Genomic DNA, 14,396 nt, shown 5'->3' with positions numbered 1-14,396 from the left:
TAGGCATCACTTGGCCACAATTTACTACTCTTTTTTTTTTTTTGTGAGACGGAGTCTTGCTCCGTCACCCAGACTGGAGTACATTGGTGCAATCTTAGCTCTCTGCAACCTGTGCCTCCTGGGTTCACGCAATCCTCCTGCGTCGGCCTCCTGAGTAGCTGGGATTACAGGTGTGCACTACCATGCCTGGCTAATTTTTGTATTTTTTTTTTTTCCTTTTAGTAGAGATGGGGTTTCACCGTGTTGGCCAGCCTGGTCTCCAACTCCTGACCTCAAGTGATTCATCCTCCTTGGCATCCCAAAGTGCTGGGATTACAGGCGTGAGCCACTGCTCCTGGCCCTATTCTGTTTCTGTATTGTGAAATTTGACTTGCTCACACGTTGTTGAGGATTTTTCTGTTGATGCTCATCAGGGATGTTGGTTTGTGGTTTTCTTTCTTTTATTATACTATCTTGTCTGACTTTCTATCAGGGGAAAGCTGACCTTATACAAAATATTGGCATGTGTTCCGTCCGTTTTTATTTTCTATAAGGGATTGTGTAGAATTAGTGTTATTTCTTCTTTAAATGTTTTTGAATCCCATCTGAGCCTGGAGATTGCTTTCTAAAAGATTTTACGCCAGACGTGGTGGCTCACGCCTATAATCCCAGCACGTTGGGAGGCCTTGACGGGTGGATCACCTGAGGTCAAGAGTTTGAGACCAGCCTGGCTAACATGGTGAAACCTGTTTCTACTAAAAATACAAAAATTTCGTCGAACTTAGTGATGTGCACCTGTAATCCCAGCTACTCAGGAGGCTAAGGCAGGAGAATTGCTTGAACCCAGGAGGCGGAAATTGCAGTGAGCCGGGATGGCGCCATTGCACTCCAGCGTGGGCAAAAAGAGCGAAACTCTGTCTCAAAAAAACAAAAAAACAAAAACGAACCAACAAAAGATTTTGCACCTTCAATTTCTTTAACAGTTATAGAAGTATTCAGGTGACCTGTTTGTTTCTAGGAGGATTTTCCTGATTTTTGGCCCTCAGATGTGCTTTACTTCATCTACGTTGTCTGATTTTTACGTGTCAAGTTTTCCTTAGTATTCTCTTGCTGTCTGAAGTCTGTGGGGCCTGTGGTGATGTCCCTTCATTCATTCCTGATTCTGATAATTTGTATCTTTTCTATTTTTTTCTTTGTCAATTTTGCTAGAGTTTTTCAATTTTGTTGATGTTTTCAAAGAACAATCTTTTGGTTTCATTAATTTTTCCCTTTTGTTTTGCTTTCAATCTCATTGATTTCTGCTTTTATCTTGTCATTTGTCCCTTTGGCTTGTTTTGCATTCACTTTGTTCTTTTTCTAGTTTCTTAAGGCAGAAACTTAGATTGCTGATTTAGACCTATCTTTTTTTGTAATATGTAATGATTTGATGCTATAAATTTTCCTGTTTAGCAGTGCTTTAATTAAACCTACAAATTTTGATGCATTTTCATTTATGTTCAAAATATTTTCTAATTTCTCTTGAGAATTGTTTTTTTGACCCATGGATTATTATTATTATTATTATTTTTTGAGATGGAGCTTTGCTCTTATTGCCCAGGCCGGAGTGCAGTGACATGATCTCAGCTCACTGCAATCTGTGTCTCCCGGGTTGAAGCAGTTCTCCTGCCTCAGCCTCCTGATTAACTAGGACTACAGGCACGCACCAGCATGCTCGGCTAATTTTTTTGTATTTTCAGTAGAGATGGGGTTTCTCCATGTTGGCCAGGTTGTCTTGAAATCCTGACCTCAGATGATCCCCCCGGCCTTGGCCTCCCAAAGTGTTGGGATTACAGGCGTGAGCCACTGCACCCGGCCTGACCCATGGATTATTAAGTATGTTGTTTAGTTTCGAAGTGTTTGTAGATTGTTCTGTTCATGATTTCTAGTTTAATACCATTGTGGTTGGAGACCAAACTGTATGTGATTTCATTTCTTTTAAATTTGTTAAGATTTGTTTTATGTCTCAGGATATGTTCTCTCTTAGTGAACATTCTGTATGTGCTTAAAAAGTATATGTATGGCCAGGCGCGGTGGCTCACACTTGTAATTCAGCCCTTTGGGAGGCTGAGGCGGGTGGATCACAAGGTCAGGGGATGGAGACCATCCTGACTAACACCGTGAAACCCCGTCTCTACTGAAAATACAAAAAAAAATTAGCCAGACTACAGGTGGTGGGCACCTGTAGTCCCAGCTACTCGGGAGGCTGAGGCTCCAGCCTCGGCGACAGAGTGAGACTCCATCTCAAAAAAAAAAAAAAGTATATGTATTTTGCTGTATTTTGCTTCTGTTGGGTGAAATGTTCTATAAATTGGATCCAGTTTATTGATAGTGTTTCACAGTTCTCTTAGATCCTTGCCGATTACTTGTTCTTTCACTGTGAAAGGTTGTGTGTGTGTTATATGCATCTAACAATTCATTGTCTAGTTAGAGTTGCTATTGTACCACTTCAAGTGGATGGAGATCCTCACTGCCATCCATTAATGTCATTAATCGTTTTGAGAGTGAAAAGATTTTTAAAAATGTTTTTACTTTTTTAGGTATGGCCAAATGAGATGGGGCTAGTGAAATGGGCGGGAGAATTGGAAGCTGATAGTGTGTGAGCTAGACACCCATGAATGCCTTTGGACTGGGCAGTTCAAGGGATGATAGGTAATAATATAAGGCAGCTCCATCACACACGCTGGTGACTCCTATGGAACAGACCAGCAGCTGCATTTGGAGATTCATTTTAGATTGTTGCGTTTCCTCTTAGAGCTTTGCTTGGTCATCGTGTTCTGAGTGGTCCATTGGCCTCCGTGTCCCTTTTGTGGTGGACATTTGCTCAATGACTTTTGAGCAGCTGGATCTCCTGCTGCGGCAGGTGAGTGAGGGGATGGACGGCTCCGCGGACTGGCCCCCACCCCAGGAGAAAGAGTGCGTGGCTGTGGCAACGCTGAATCTTCTACGACTTCAGGTATTCGTGATTTCCCTTCTTGCTCCTTTTATAAGTGTCTTAGGGATTTGTAAGAAGCTTTATGTATTTTGAAGGGCATGGGTGTTAGCCTGTTTGGTGTAGTATTTTAAAGTAAGATTGTAATGCACTAATAATGGACGCGAGGCTTAAAAAACATGATCTTGGCCAGGCGCGGTGGCTCATGCCTGTAATCTCAGCACTTTGGGAAGCCTAGGCGGGTGGATCACGAGGTCAGGAGATCGAGACTATCCTGACTAACACGGTGAAACCCCGTCTCTACTAAAAATACAAAAAATTAGCCAGGTGTGGTGGCGGGTGCCTGTATTTCCAGCTACTCGGGAGGCTGAGTCAGGAAAATGGCATGAACTGGGGAGGCAGAGCATGCAGTGAGCCAAGATTGCACCTGTGGCAGCTTTTTTGGTTAAGTTGTAGTGGTTATTTCTGTGTTTGGTGCAGATTGTTGGGGCAGGGTGGAGGTTGCTGTTGGTAGTTGTTTAGCTCTTCTGCTGATCTTGAGCTTTCCATATACATGTTCATAGTGGGGTTAAAAAGATTCCTTTAGCAAACACCTCAACTATTGTGGGTAAGAGTTTTTTTAGTCCAATTTTTAAAAATTCATAAACTGAGAAATTGTCTGTTTAAATAATACTTCAAATTGAGTTTTATTCAGTGTTTAATAAGACTTTGAAATTCACTCATTTTTAGGGGTTGTAAGTGAAAAATGTTTTTCTCCTTTCAGTTGCATGCTGCCATTAGTCACCAGGTTGACCCGGAATTCCTTGGTTTAGGTCTGGGCAGCGTCCTCCTGAACAGCCTGAAGCAGACGGTGGTGACCCTGGCCAGCAGCGCGGGCGTGCTGAGCACTGTGCAGTCGGCCGCCCAGGCCGTGCTGCAGAGCGGCTGGTCCGTGCTGCTGCCCACCGCGGAGGAGCGCGCTCGGGCACTCTCTGCTCTCCTGCCCTGCGCAGGTGGGCCTGGGGAAAGAACAGGAGAGGGCGTGGGTCAGGGTGCTGGGAGGGGATGGCGTTTCACTCAAATTGGCACACACTTCCTATTTCAGTTTCAGGCAATGAAGTGAACATAAGTCCAGGTCGTCGATTCATGATTGATCTTCTGGTGGGCAGCTTGATGGCTGATGGAGGGTTGGAGTCAGCCTTACACGCAGCCATTACTGCAGAGATCCAGGTATGGCCTTGGAGGCACATGTGACCTGGTGGTGCGCTGAGATCGGACATACCACACTCACACATGTGAAGAATAACAGAAAACAGTAAAACACTAAACTTGTATCATACCCAAGTATTTTTTTAAATTCAAATCTTTTATGTGCTAATTTACAAAATTATTGAGATATGATTTAATTGTGATGAAATACTGCAGGTTGTCTGTTTCAGTGAAGTTAACAGGTAACCTGTTCATCATGTAGACCATTCCCATCACCCGGAAAGATCCCTGTGCCCCTTGGCACTTGCAGCCAGGATACTCCCCTGCCCTGAGATTAGATTCATTTTGCCTGCTCTGAGTGTCACAGCAATATAACTGTATAGTATGCACTCTTTCCTGCTTTGCCTTGGAGAATGATTTTCAGATTCACTCACTGTTGTGTGTATTGTGACTTCGTTTTTATTATTGGGAAGTTTTCCATTTTATAGGTGTAGTACTGTTTGTTAGTTCATTCTCCTATTGGAGGACATTTAATTGTTTTTGGCTTTTGTTTTCTTTTTTTTTTTTTTTTTTGAGACAGGGTCTTGCTCTGTCACCCAGGCTGGATGCAGTGACCTGATGTTGGCTCCCTGCAGCCTTGTCCTCATAGTCTCAAATGTTCCTCCCACCTCAGCCTCCTGTGTTGCAGGGACCACAGACATGTCACGATGCCTGGCTAGTTTTTTGATTTTTTTTGTAGAGACAAGGTGTTACTGTGTTGCACAGGCTGGTCTTGAACTCCTGGGCTCAAGTGATCCCCCGACCTTGGCCTCCCAAAGTGTTGGGATTACAAGCGTGAGCCACTGCGCCCAGGCTTTCTGGTTTTTGGCCGTGTAGAGCTGCCACGATTGTGCTGTGAACAAGTACTTTTACTGAACATATGTTCTCCTTTTGGGTAAACACTTGGAGTGGAATTTGTTAGGTCCTGGGGTCAGTGTGTGTTCATAGTTTCCCCAAGTGGCTTTGCCATTTACATTTGAACCAGTGTGTGTGAGAATGCCAGCTTCTTCTTGACCTTACAAAGCAGCTGGATGCTGTGTGTGTGGGGCAGATCACGTTGGGTTTTGTGAGAGCCAGTAGCAGGGTTAAAGATTTTAGGGACTTCACAGAAGGAGGCTGGAAAGCATCAGCAGAGGCAGCCTGGACCTTGGATCTGTAAAAAGAAGACACAGTTTGAAACTGCACAACTAAGTTAGGGTTTCCAACAGGGCAGGTGGGGGGTGCCTGTGGGTAGGTGTGTGCGTTAGCCATAGAGGCTGGGATAGCTTGGCATTGGGGTCAGGGCTCAGCCAGCCTGTGTGCCTTCACCCCTGCTAATGAGATCACTTGTAAACAATTTCTGTTTATGAATTACAGGATATTGAAGCCAAAAAAGAAGCACAGAAGGAAAAAGAAATTGATGAACAGGAAGCGAATGCCTCAACATTTCATAGAAGCAGGACTCCGTTGGATAAAGACCTTATTAATACGGGGATCTGTGAGTCTTCTGGCAAACAGTGTTTGCCTCTGGTTCAGCTCATACAACAGCTTCTTAGGTAAATCGTAGCAGCTGTATTGTATTGTATGTTATTTATTTACTTTTTTTTTTTTGTGACAGAGTTTGCTCTTGTTGCCCGGGCTGGAGTGCAATGGCACGATCTTGGCTCACTGCAAGCTCCGCCTCCCAGGTTCAAGTGATTCTCTTGCCTCAGCCTCTCGCGCAGCTGGGATTACAGGCGTGTGCCACCACGCCTGACTAATCTTATAGTTGTAGTAGAGATGGGATTTCTTCATGGTGGTCAGGCTTGTTTTGAACTCCTGACCTCAGGTGATCCACCCGCCTTGGCCTCCCAAAGTGTTGGGGTTACAGGCATCAGCCACCACTCCCGGCCTATTTATTTACTTATTTTTTTATTTTTATTTTTTAAGACGGAATCTCGCTCTATTGCCCAAGCTGGAGTGCAGTGTCACGATCTTGGCTCACTGCAACCTCTGCCTCCTGGGTTCCAGTAATTCTCCTGCCTCAGCCTCTCAAGTAGCTGGGACTACAGTCGTCCGCAACCACATCTGGCTGATTTTTGTATTTTTAGTGGAGATGGAGTTTCAAAATATTGGTCAGGCTGGTCTCAAACTCCTGACCTCAGGTGATCCACCCGCCTTGGTCTCTGAAAGTGTTGGGATTTCAGGCGTGAGCCACTGTTCCCAGCCTGTATTGTATTTTAGTAGGTGATTATTGGTTTTCATATTAAGATAGTGAAATCTAGCACAAGGATCTCAAAATTTGTTTGGTGGTTGAAAGAATATTCCGAAAATTGCCTAGTATTAATGTTAGGATAAAGAGCAGACCCTTTTAAATATAGGTGAGAGGAGAAGTTGGAGGGTATGACGATACTCAAAAGTTTTTCACTGAAGAGAAATTGGGGTGTGCAGTAAACATGTAAAAAGATTCTTACTAATAAGCACGTGGATGCAAATGAAAATCATCATGGAAAGATTATTTTTAAAACTGGTTCTATCATTGCCTCACTTTACATATTACAGAGTTATACATACTACTTTGTAAGGTAAGTTTTCTTTTCAAAACTAAAGTCAGTGTGAAAGAATGGTGAGCATTGTTTTGGAAGGCCAGACTAGGAGGAGGTGGGAAGAAGAAGTCAGACTCAGCCTGTGAACAGAGGCTAACCTTGGCAGAAGCCAAAATGGTCAGACAGTGTTGTGTAAAAATGATCACTCAAGAAGTGCGAAAAAGCAAGGTGATTTGTGAAAGAGATTTATTAGAAAATGAAACACATTTGTACCTCTATGTAATAAAAATCTGCTTTTTGTAAACTTGGGCTCCTGGTTTTAGTTTCTACACATAGAGAAAGCAAAGCACTGGCAGGTTGGATCAGGCAGCCGAGCACAGAGCAGGGAGCCCTGGGCAGTGGCCGCAGCTCTCAGCTCGCCTGTTCATAGGGCCATGGTAGGTCTGTGGCATGGGGTGGGCCTGTGGCGTGGGGTGGGCTTGTTGTCCACAACCAGAAAAACGGACTCGGTGGACACACAGTGAAATTTTGAAACACGAAGTTTTAGAGCTAGTTTCTGTCATAGATTTTAGTAAATTCTATTTTGCAAAACCTTTTTCTGATGTTTGTTTTGTTCTTCTAATCTCATAATGCATATTTCACACATTCTGGTCTTTAACCAATGGAAATAAGAGAACTAAACTTCATATAGTTTGTGTTAATGGAAAGAGCTTGGAATTTGTTCTCAGAAAATTTCAGTTGCAACAGCTTGTTCACATAGATGAACTTCCAACACAGTAACTATAGGAATAAGAATAAAAGTCATGTTTACTTTCACGGAGTTAATTAAGAATAAATGAGAACATGGATGTTAAAACCTTTGTAATTAAAATGTAAAGTTACATGCAAAGTTTTAAAGTGAGCATTTTGCAGAGGTGCTTTTCTAAGTTCTTGAATGCCCCTCCCTTTTCTGAGGAGGCTGCTTCGTGGGCTGTTGGTGTCTTTGGCAGGGGGTGAGTGCAGGATTCCTGTTGTGGTTCCTTTGTTCTCATGAGGGCAGTGCCCGTTTTCCCCGTCTCCTGCTTGCTCAGACTGTTCTGTGCACAGAGAGACTGGCCTGTTTGACCTGCAGCTGTGCTGTTTGAGCTGCAGCTGTGTAGCCTGCTCTGGCCAGTCTGGCTACACTCAACACAGTTTGCTGATCAGCACTTGAAGTGTGTCCATCATAGCTGAGATACTGAATATTTTATCTGTTTAATTTTTATTAAAATGCAGATTTAAAAACTTGATTCCATTATTAGGAAGCATTTAAGTATGTTTAGAATAACTTGGCCATGTGAGTCTACTTCGTCAACTGTATATTTTACGAGTCTAAGTGCAGATCAGATACTTTCAATGCAAATTTCACTGTCCAAATTGAAATGTGCTATATATGTAAGCTACCCTGATGGTTTTTGAGGACTTAATATGAAATAACCTATGTAAAATATCTCAATAATTTTTCTTATAGTGATATCATGTTGAAATGGTAGTATTTTCAATCTGTTGGGATAAGTATGATACATTATTAAAATTACTTTTATTTTTTGAGATAGAGTCTTGCTCTGTTGCCCAGGCCAGAGTGTGGTGGCATAATCTTGGCTCACTGTAACCTCTGCCTCTTGGCTTCAAGTGATTCTCCTGCCTCAGCCTCCCGAGCAGCTGGGACTACAGGTGTACACCACCACGCCTCGCTGATTTTTGTATTTTTGTAGAGACAGGTTTCATCATGTTGGCCAGGCTGGTCTTGAACTCCTGACCTCAAATAATCTGCCCGCCTTGGCCTCCTGAAGTGCTGGGATTGCAGGCGTGAGCCACCACACCTGGCCATTACTAAAATCAGTTTTATGTGTGGTTTTTTTTTTTTTTTTACTTTTATTAATGTGACTAAGGACAATTTTTTTTTCCCCCCGAGATGGTGCCTGTTGCCTGGACTGGAGTGCAGTGGCATGATCTCAGCTCACTGCAGCCTCTGCCTCCTGGGTTCAAATGATTCTCCTGCCTCAGCCTCCTGAGTGGCTGGGACTACAGGTGCATGCCACCATACCTGACTAATTTTTGTATTTTTAATAGAGATGGGGTTTCCCCATGTTGGCTCAGGTGGTCTTGAACTCCCAACCTCAGGTAATCTGCTCACCTTGGCCTCCAAAAGTGTTGGGATTACAGGTGTGAGCCACTGCACCTGGCCACGTTTATTAATACAACTAAGAACATTTTGAATTGCACCTGTGGCTTCATTGGTGTCCTGGGCAGGTGGCTCTGTGCTGTCCACACAGGTTGTCTCCTGTGTCTTCATCTTCGCTGCATGTGACTTTTTGGTTCCTGTGGCACGTGGGGTCCTGTTTGGGACATTGGTTCTACAGCAGATTTATAATAAGGATGTACCTACTTTAAAAATACAAAATAAAAAGAATAGACACAAACATAGTTATCACCTCACAAAAATTTTGGAAAGTAGAAAAAGGAAAATGCATTCACAGCTTTTTGGTAGCCAATAGTCCAGGCTGTCTTCATAAGCATGGATAATGTGTCCCTCTTCTTGCATGGATAGACACTGTTTTCTCACCTTGTTTGTGATCGAAGGATTCTCGATGTGTTGACTTGGCGGATGCAGTTGTTGAACAGTAGTTTATCTAAAGATTGTTGAGACTTTTGAAGACATTTCATGTCCTTTTTTTCCTTGGAAAATGTGGGTTGAAGAAATCGCTGCTTGCCAAAAATAAGCCGTGAAAAGGATTTCAGAGTAAATCGTTATTTACATGCTGGCAAGGAGCCACAGAATACCATTTACATTTGAAAATAAAGCGCTGCGAAGTTTTTATAATTAGTGAACCCCACCAGAATTACACGTTTTGATTATGGCTCTAAATTTTATACTAAATAAACTAAAAATTTTATTGTATTTTATTACTGTCTTTTGCTCCTTCAGCTGTAGCATACATGCTAGATTCTAGACCTGTTTCTTGTGTTACAGTGGTGTTATCCAGGCAGGTTATCAGGTAGTGAAGCTGAAAAGTGATGTCGAATGGTGGTGGTGAGCCCAGCGAGGGCACATCCTTGCTGTGCGTGATGAGGGCCTCTGGGTTGCTCTGGGATTCCCAAACCCTGGCTCCTCTGTCTCGTGCTTCTGTCCTTACACTGCTGGTAGTTTTCTGGTGTGAGCCACGGGGGCAAGTGAGATTGACAAACCTGCTGTCATATTAGGAACCTGAGTTAAAGTGGAGCTGAAAGCATGTCCTTGCTCTTGGTTTTGTGCAGAGAGCCACGTGTGCTCCTGGCTCAACGGGGTAGGGTGGGTGGGGTGGGTCTGGAACCAGGCCCTGGTTGGGCTCTCCTCCCCTCCGTGTTCCCATGTCCTGTCTGATTTGCTTTCACACTGACGTAAGAGTTACTTTCCTTAGGCCAGGCGCGGTGGCTCACGCCTGTAATCCCAGCACTTTGGGAAGCTGAGGCGGATGGATCACGATGTCAGGAAATCGAGACCATCCTGGGTAACATAGTGAAAGCCCGTCTCTACTAAAAAAAAAAATACAAAAGTTAGCTGGACATGGTGGCGTGTGCCTATAATTCCCCGCTATTTGGGAGGCTGAGGCAGGAGAATGGCTTTAACCCGGGAGGCGGAGGTTGCAGTGAGCTGAGATCGTGTCACTGCGCTTCAGCCTGGCAACAAAGCTAGACCCCATCTCAAAAAAAAGAGTTACTTTCCTTAAACACACAGAAGGTGTTGCTTTCCTTTCAAAACCTTGGTGGGTTGGCATTGCAGACTGTGGTCCCACAGCCTGACGCTCCATTACCTGCACTGTCTCTCCCTTGCTTCCTTGTCTTGTTCTCCTGCCCTTGTTTCTTGGTCTTCTGCTGAGGAACCAGAAACATTCACTGCTCTCCTAACTGTACCTTCTGGGAACGTATGTTTCTTCTCTTTTCTTCTCATCTAACAATGGCTCATGGCTCAAGTCACATCACACTGTTGGAACTGGAGCCTCTTCTACTTTCTTCACTGCCGTGCTCTTTGGGCACCTGCTTTGGTCTTCCTTCCCAGACTCCCTGAGCCCTGGGCACCTGCTGCATGGCCCACCCCAGTGCTGCTTGCGAGTAAGCAAGGTGGACTTGCAAGGCAGATGCAGCAAGGCAGATGCGGCAATGCAGGCGAGTCTTGTCTTGAAGAGTAGTACCACATTTCTGTTTGAAATGCAGCTTTGGACAAAAAGTAATGACACTGTGTTTTTTCTTTCTAGAGGGTCAGATATTTCTATATTAGCCTCATCAATATTTTAAATTTCGTTGTCTTAATGTTTACATTCCTTAGACATCGGGAATGCAGAAGTATTCCTTTGGAAGCAAGATCCTCTGCAGTTTGGACCACTGCACGCAGCTCCATAGGTGCACATTAGTGAAGCACAAGTGCATCATTATCTCTTTTGAGTCTTCTGTGCCCTTCTGCTCTGTTTTGGCTGAGGTTGTGCTTATTGCAGATACACTGGACACATTTGGGGAGGGAAGCCAGCTGCAGGTCATCATGTATGATCTGTGTTTGTGATATTAGTTTGTCATGATTTACCCCATCCCTTTTTCTTTTTAATAGAAATAACTTAATTTTGTAATCCTCTTCTTTCCTGTATAGAAACATTGCTTCTCAGACTGTAGCCAGATTGAAAGATGTTGCCCGTCGGATTTCATCATGTCTGGACTTTGAGCAACACAGTCGTGAAAGATCTGCTTCATTGGATTTGTTACTGCGTTTTCAACGTTTGCTTATTAGTAAACTTTATCCAGGAGAAAGCATTGGTCAGACCTCAGATATTTCTAGTAAGTTGCTTAAAATGTGAAGGTGTCTTGTATGTGATCGGGGCTCGTTAATTTAGGCTTTTCGACGTGTCCATCCCATATGCCCAGATGTGTAGTTGTTATACTACTAAATGCGCCAATTTTGGGGCTTCATTTTGCATCTACTTTTTTGAGTCGGACCTTTCTATAATCTCGTTAAGATTTTTAATTTTGTTGCCTTAATATTTTAAATTCTTTAGACGTCAGTAATAGCATCCTGTATGTTCAGTTTAGTCTTACAGAAGATTTATCAGATTTGTTCCATGTGCTATGGAATGCGGCAGACTGGCATGATGTAGGAAGTGAATAGTGACAGCCTATTCATATGTCACATGGGGGAGCCAGCTGGGTGGAATGGGAAAAACTGTTGGAGAAAGCCTGGGTTTCAGTTACAGCTCTGCTTAATAGTTTAGACATTAGACCAAGTCTAATGGGTTCAAAGACTTCTCACCTGCAGACTTGAGATAATCCCTGAGGCAGCCTGTGAGGATCAGAATAGAATGGTGTGTAAGTGCTCAGTGCTGTGCACTGTCGAGGGAATGGTTCCCCTCCTTCAGTATCCAGGGCAGCGGCTGGCCCTCCATCATGAGGCTGTCTTTGTGGAGGATGGAAAGGTCTGCTGCTTCCATTAGTAATTTTGTAGCTATTTTCTTCCCAAAGTAACTTAATTACTTTCTGAAGAGTTAGTTTCTTGTCAGTAATGGAAACTTTCAGGTTTCAGTAGGTGAGTTGATAGTTTGAAAGAGGTGACCATCTTAAAGACAAAGTCACAAGAGCTGAAAAGCTATTAAGAACCATGTAGGAGGCCAGGTGCGGTGGCTCACGCCTGTAATCCCAGCACTTTGGGAGGCCAAGGTGGGCCGATCACAATGTCAGGAGTTCAAGACCAGCCCGACCAACATAGTGAAACCCCGTCTCTACTAAAAATACAAAAAATTAGCTGGGCGTAGTGGCAGGTGCCTGTAATCCCAGCTCCTGCGGAGGCTGAGGCAGGATAATCGCTTGAACCCAGGAGGCAGAGGTTGCAGTGAGCCGAGATCGTACCATTGCATTCCAGCCTGGGTGACGAGTGAAACTCCGTCTCAAAAGAAAAAAAAAAACAAAAAAAAAACCATGTAGACAGAAAAACTGAAGATTTTGTGTAGCAGAAAAGTGCCTTTGTTTTTTGGGAATGATTTTATAAGCTTTTAGGAAACATTTGTGTACTGGATATAAAATTTTAAAAATTTAGAGCTGGGTGTGGTAGTGCATGCCTGTAGTTCTAACTACTCAGGAGGCTGAGGCAGGAGGATCACTTGAGCCCAGGAGTTTGAGTCCCATCTGGGCAACATAGTGAGACCCCGTCTGTTAAAAAAAAAAAAAACAACTTTAAATTAAATTATGACTTTAGTGTTTATACACTCAAAATTTCTAGGTACTCTGTACTGCAGGGTATAAAACTTGACATAAAAACACTGTCCCTCCAGTTACATGATACAGAAAGAGCGCAAGGACTAAGGGTTAACAGGCTTCTGTTTGAGAAAATTATTATAGGTAAAAGATGTGTAGATGAGAGTAGCATCATGGAGCAGTTAGTTTGTTTACAGAGAAAAATTTTAGTAGTGAAAATGAAAATTTTTCAATCCTTCTTCAAGGTCCAGAGCTAATGGGTGTTGGTTCCTTGCTGAAGAAGTACACAGCCCTCCTGTGCACGCACATTGGAGATATACTGCCTGTGGCCGCCAGCGTTGCTTCTACCAGCTGGCGGCACTTCGCAGAGGTGGCTTGCATTGTGGAAGGGGACTTTACTGGTACCTTTTGTTTCCTGCTTGTGTACATGTTTATTTTAGGAGATAGATGAAAGCTAAAGTGTCGTCTTTGCTGATCAGCCTGTCTGCATTTACTCTCTAAATTTTCTGGGCCTCCTGCCCTTTCACCTGTGTTTTTTTTTTAGTTACTGACAGTTCTGTTGTTAAGCCAGCTGGTATGGGACTCATATCACTTTAAATGTAATTGGTAATTTAGATTTATACTTCCATTATTGACATTTCAATAATGAGGTCAAAAGTAATTATCTAATTTTATTTTGACAGCATAATAAAAATTAGGTACCTATTTAAGGATCTTAAAAATTCTGATATTACCTGGTATGTTTTAACTTTCTGAGGTTAGAGCATTATTTTTTAGTGTTTTTTCCCTGATGATAAACGTATCAATAGACATTTAATTTTCTGAATAGAAGACTCGTTAGTTCATAGTTCTGTGATTGAAATACAGTGTTTTGGAAAATATTTTTCCAAATACAGTGTTTGGAAATACAGTGTTTTGGAAAATATTTTTGTAATTTAAAGGGTTGTATTTAATGGCTATACCTGTCTCAATATAAAATATAAGATAATCCTGTAGAAATACGCTAAAGGACAAACATTTCTTATTTTGTGACTTAGCCGAATTTAAACACAGAACAAGTTTACAAATAGCTTTTATAGGATAAATACTTACTTAAATCTTATTATTTCTTAAATGTAGGTGTTCTCCTTCCAGAACTAGTAGTTTCCATAGTGCTTCTGCTCAGTAAAAATGCTGGTCTCATGCAAGAGGCTGGAGCTGTACCTCTGCTGGGTGGCCTGTTGGAACATCTGGATCGGTTCAACCACCTGGCACCAGGAAAGGAACGGGATGATCATGAAGAGTTAGCCTGGCCTGGCATAATGGGTACGGTGTCTTAAAGGACTTTTACTGAGAAAGGTTTATTGTCCTTGTCTAACCTATTCTTGCCTTTCAATTTGAAAGAATACTTTACAAAGGAAGACCAATTATTTGCCATTTCTACTGATGGTAGTATAAGTGAAAAATGAAGATAATCCAAATCAGAAGAAATTTGGGTCATATATATA

The 14,396-nt window shown here is 42.8% G+C and overlaps 1 protein-coding gene across 1 annotated transcript in view; it reads left to right on the top strand.

Annotated features, from left to right (window-relative positions):
* The window catches only part of HERC2 (HECT and RLD domain containing E3 ubiquitin protein ligase 2), a 162,790-nt gene that overhangs the window by 12,487 nt on the left and 135,907 nt on the right, over positions 1-14,396 (top strand). The window contains exons 9-15 of the mRNA XM_058427697.1: positions 2,771-2,971; positions 3,711-3,939; positions 4,032-4,156; positions 5,531-5,709; positions 11,318-11,502; positions 13,155-13,310; positions 14,029-14,214. Coding sequence (XP_058283680.1) covers positions 2,771-2,971; positions 3,711-3,939; positions 4,032-4,156; positions 5,531-5,709; positions 11,318-11,502; positions 13,155-13,310; positions 14,029-14,214 — 1,261 coding nt within the window. The remainder of the gene's footprint in view (positions 1-2,770; positions 2,972-3,710; positions 3,940-4,031; positions 4,157-5,530; positions 5,710-11,317; positions 11,503-13,154; positions 13,311-14,028; positions 14,215-14,396) is intronic.

This window comes from Hylobates moloch, unplaced genomic scaffold, assembly GCF_009828535.3.
Source record: "Hylobates moloch isolate HMO894 unplaced genomic scaffold, HMol_V3 SCAFFOLD_14, whole genome shotgun sequence".
Lineage (NCBI taxonomy): Eukaryota > Metazoa > Chordata > Mammalia > Primates > Hylobatidae > Hylobates > Hylobates moloch.
The sequence above is the reverse complement of the archived record's forward strand: the minus strand, read 5'-3'. Positions and strand labels throughout refer to the sequence as shown.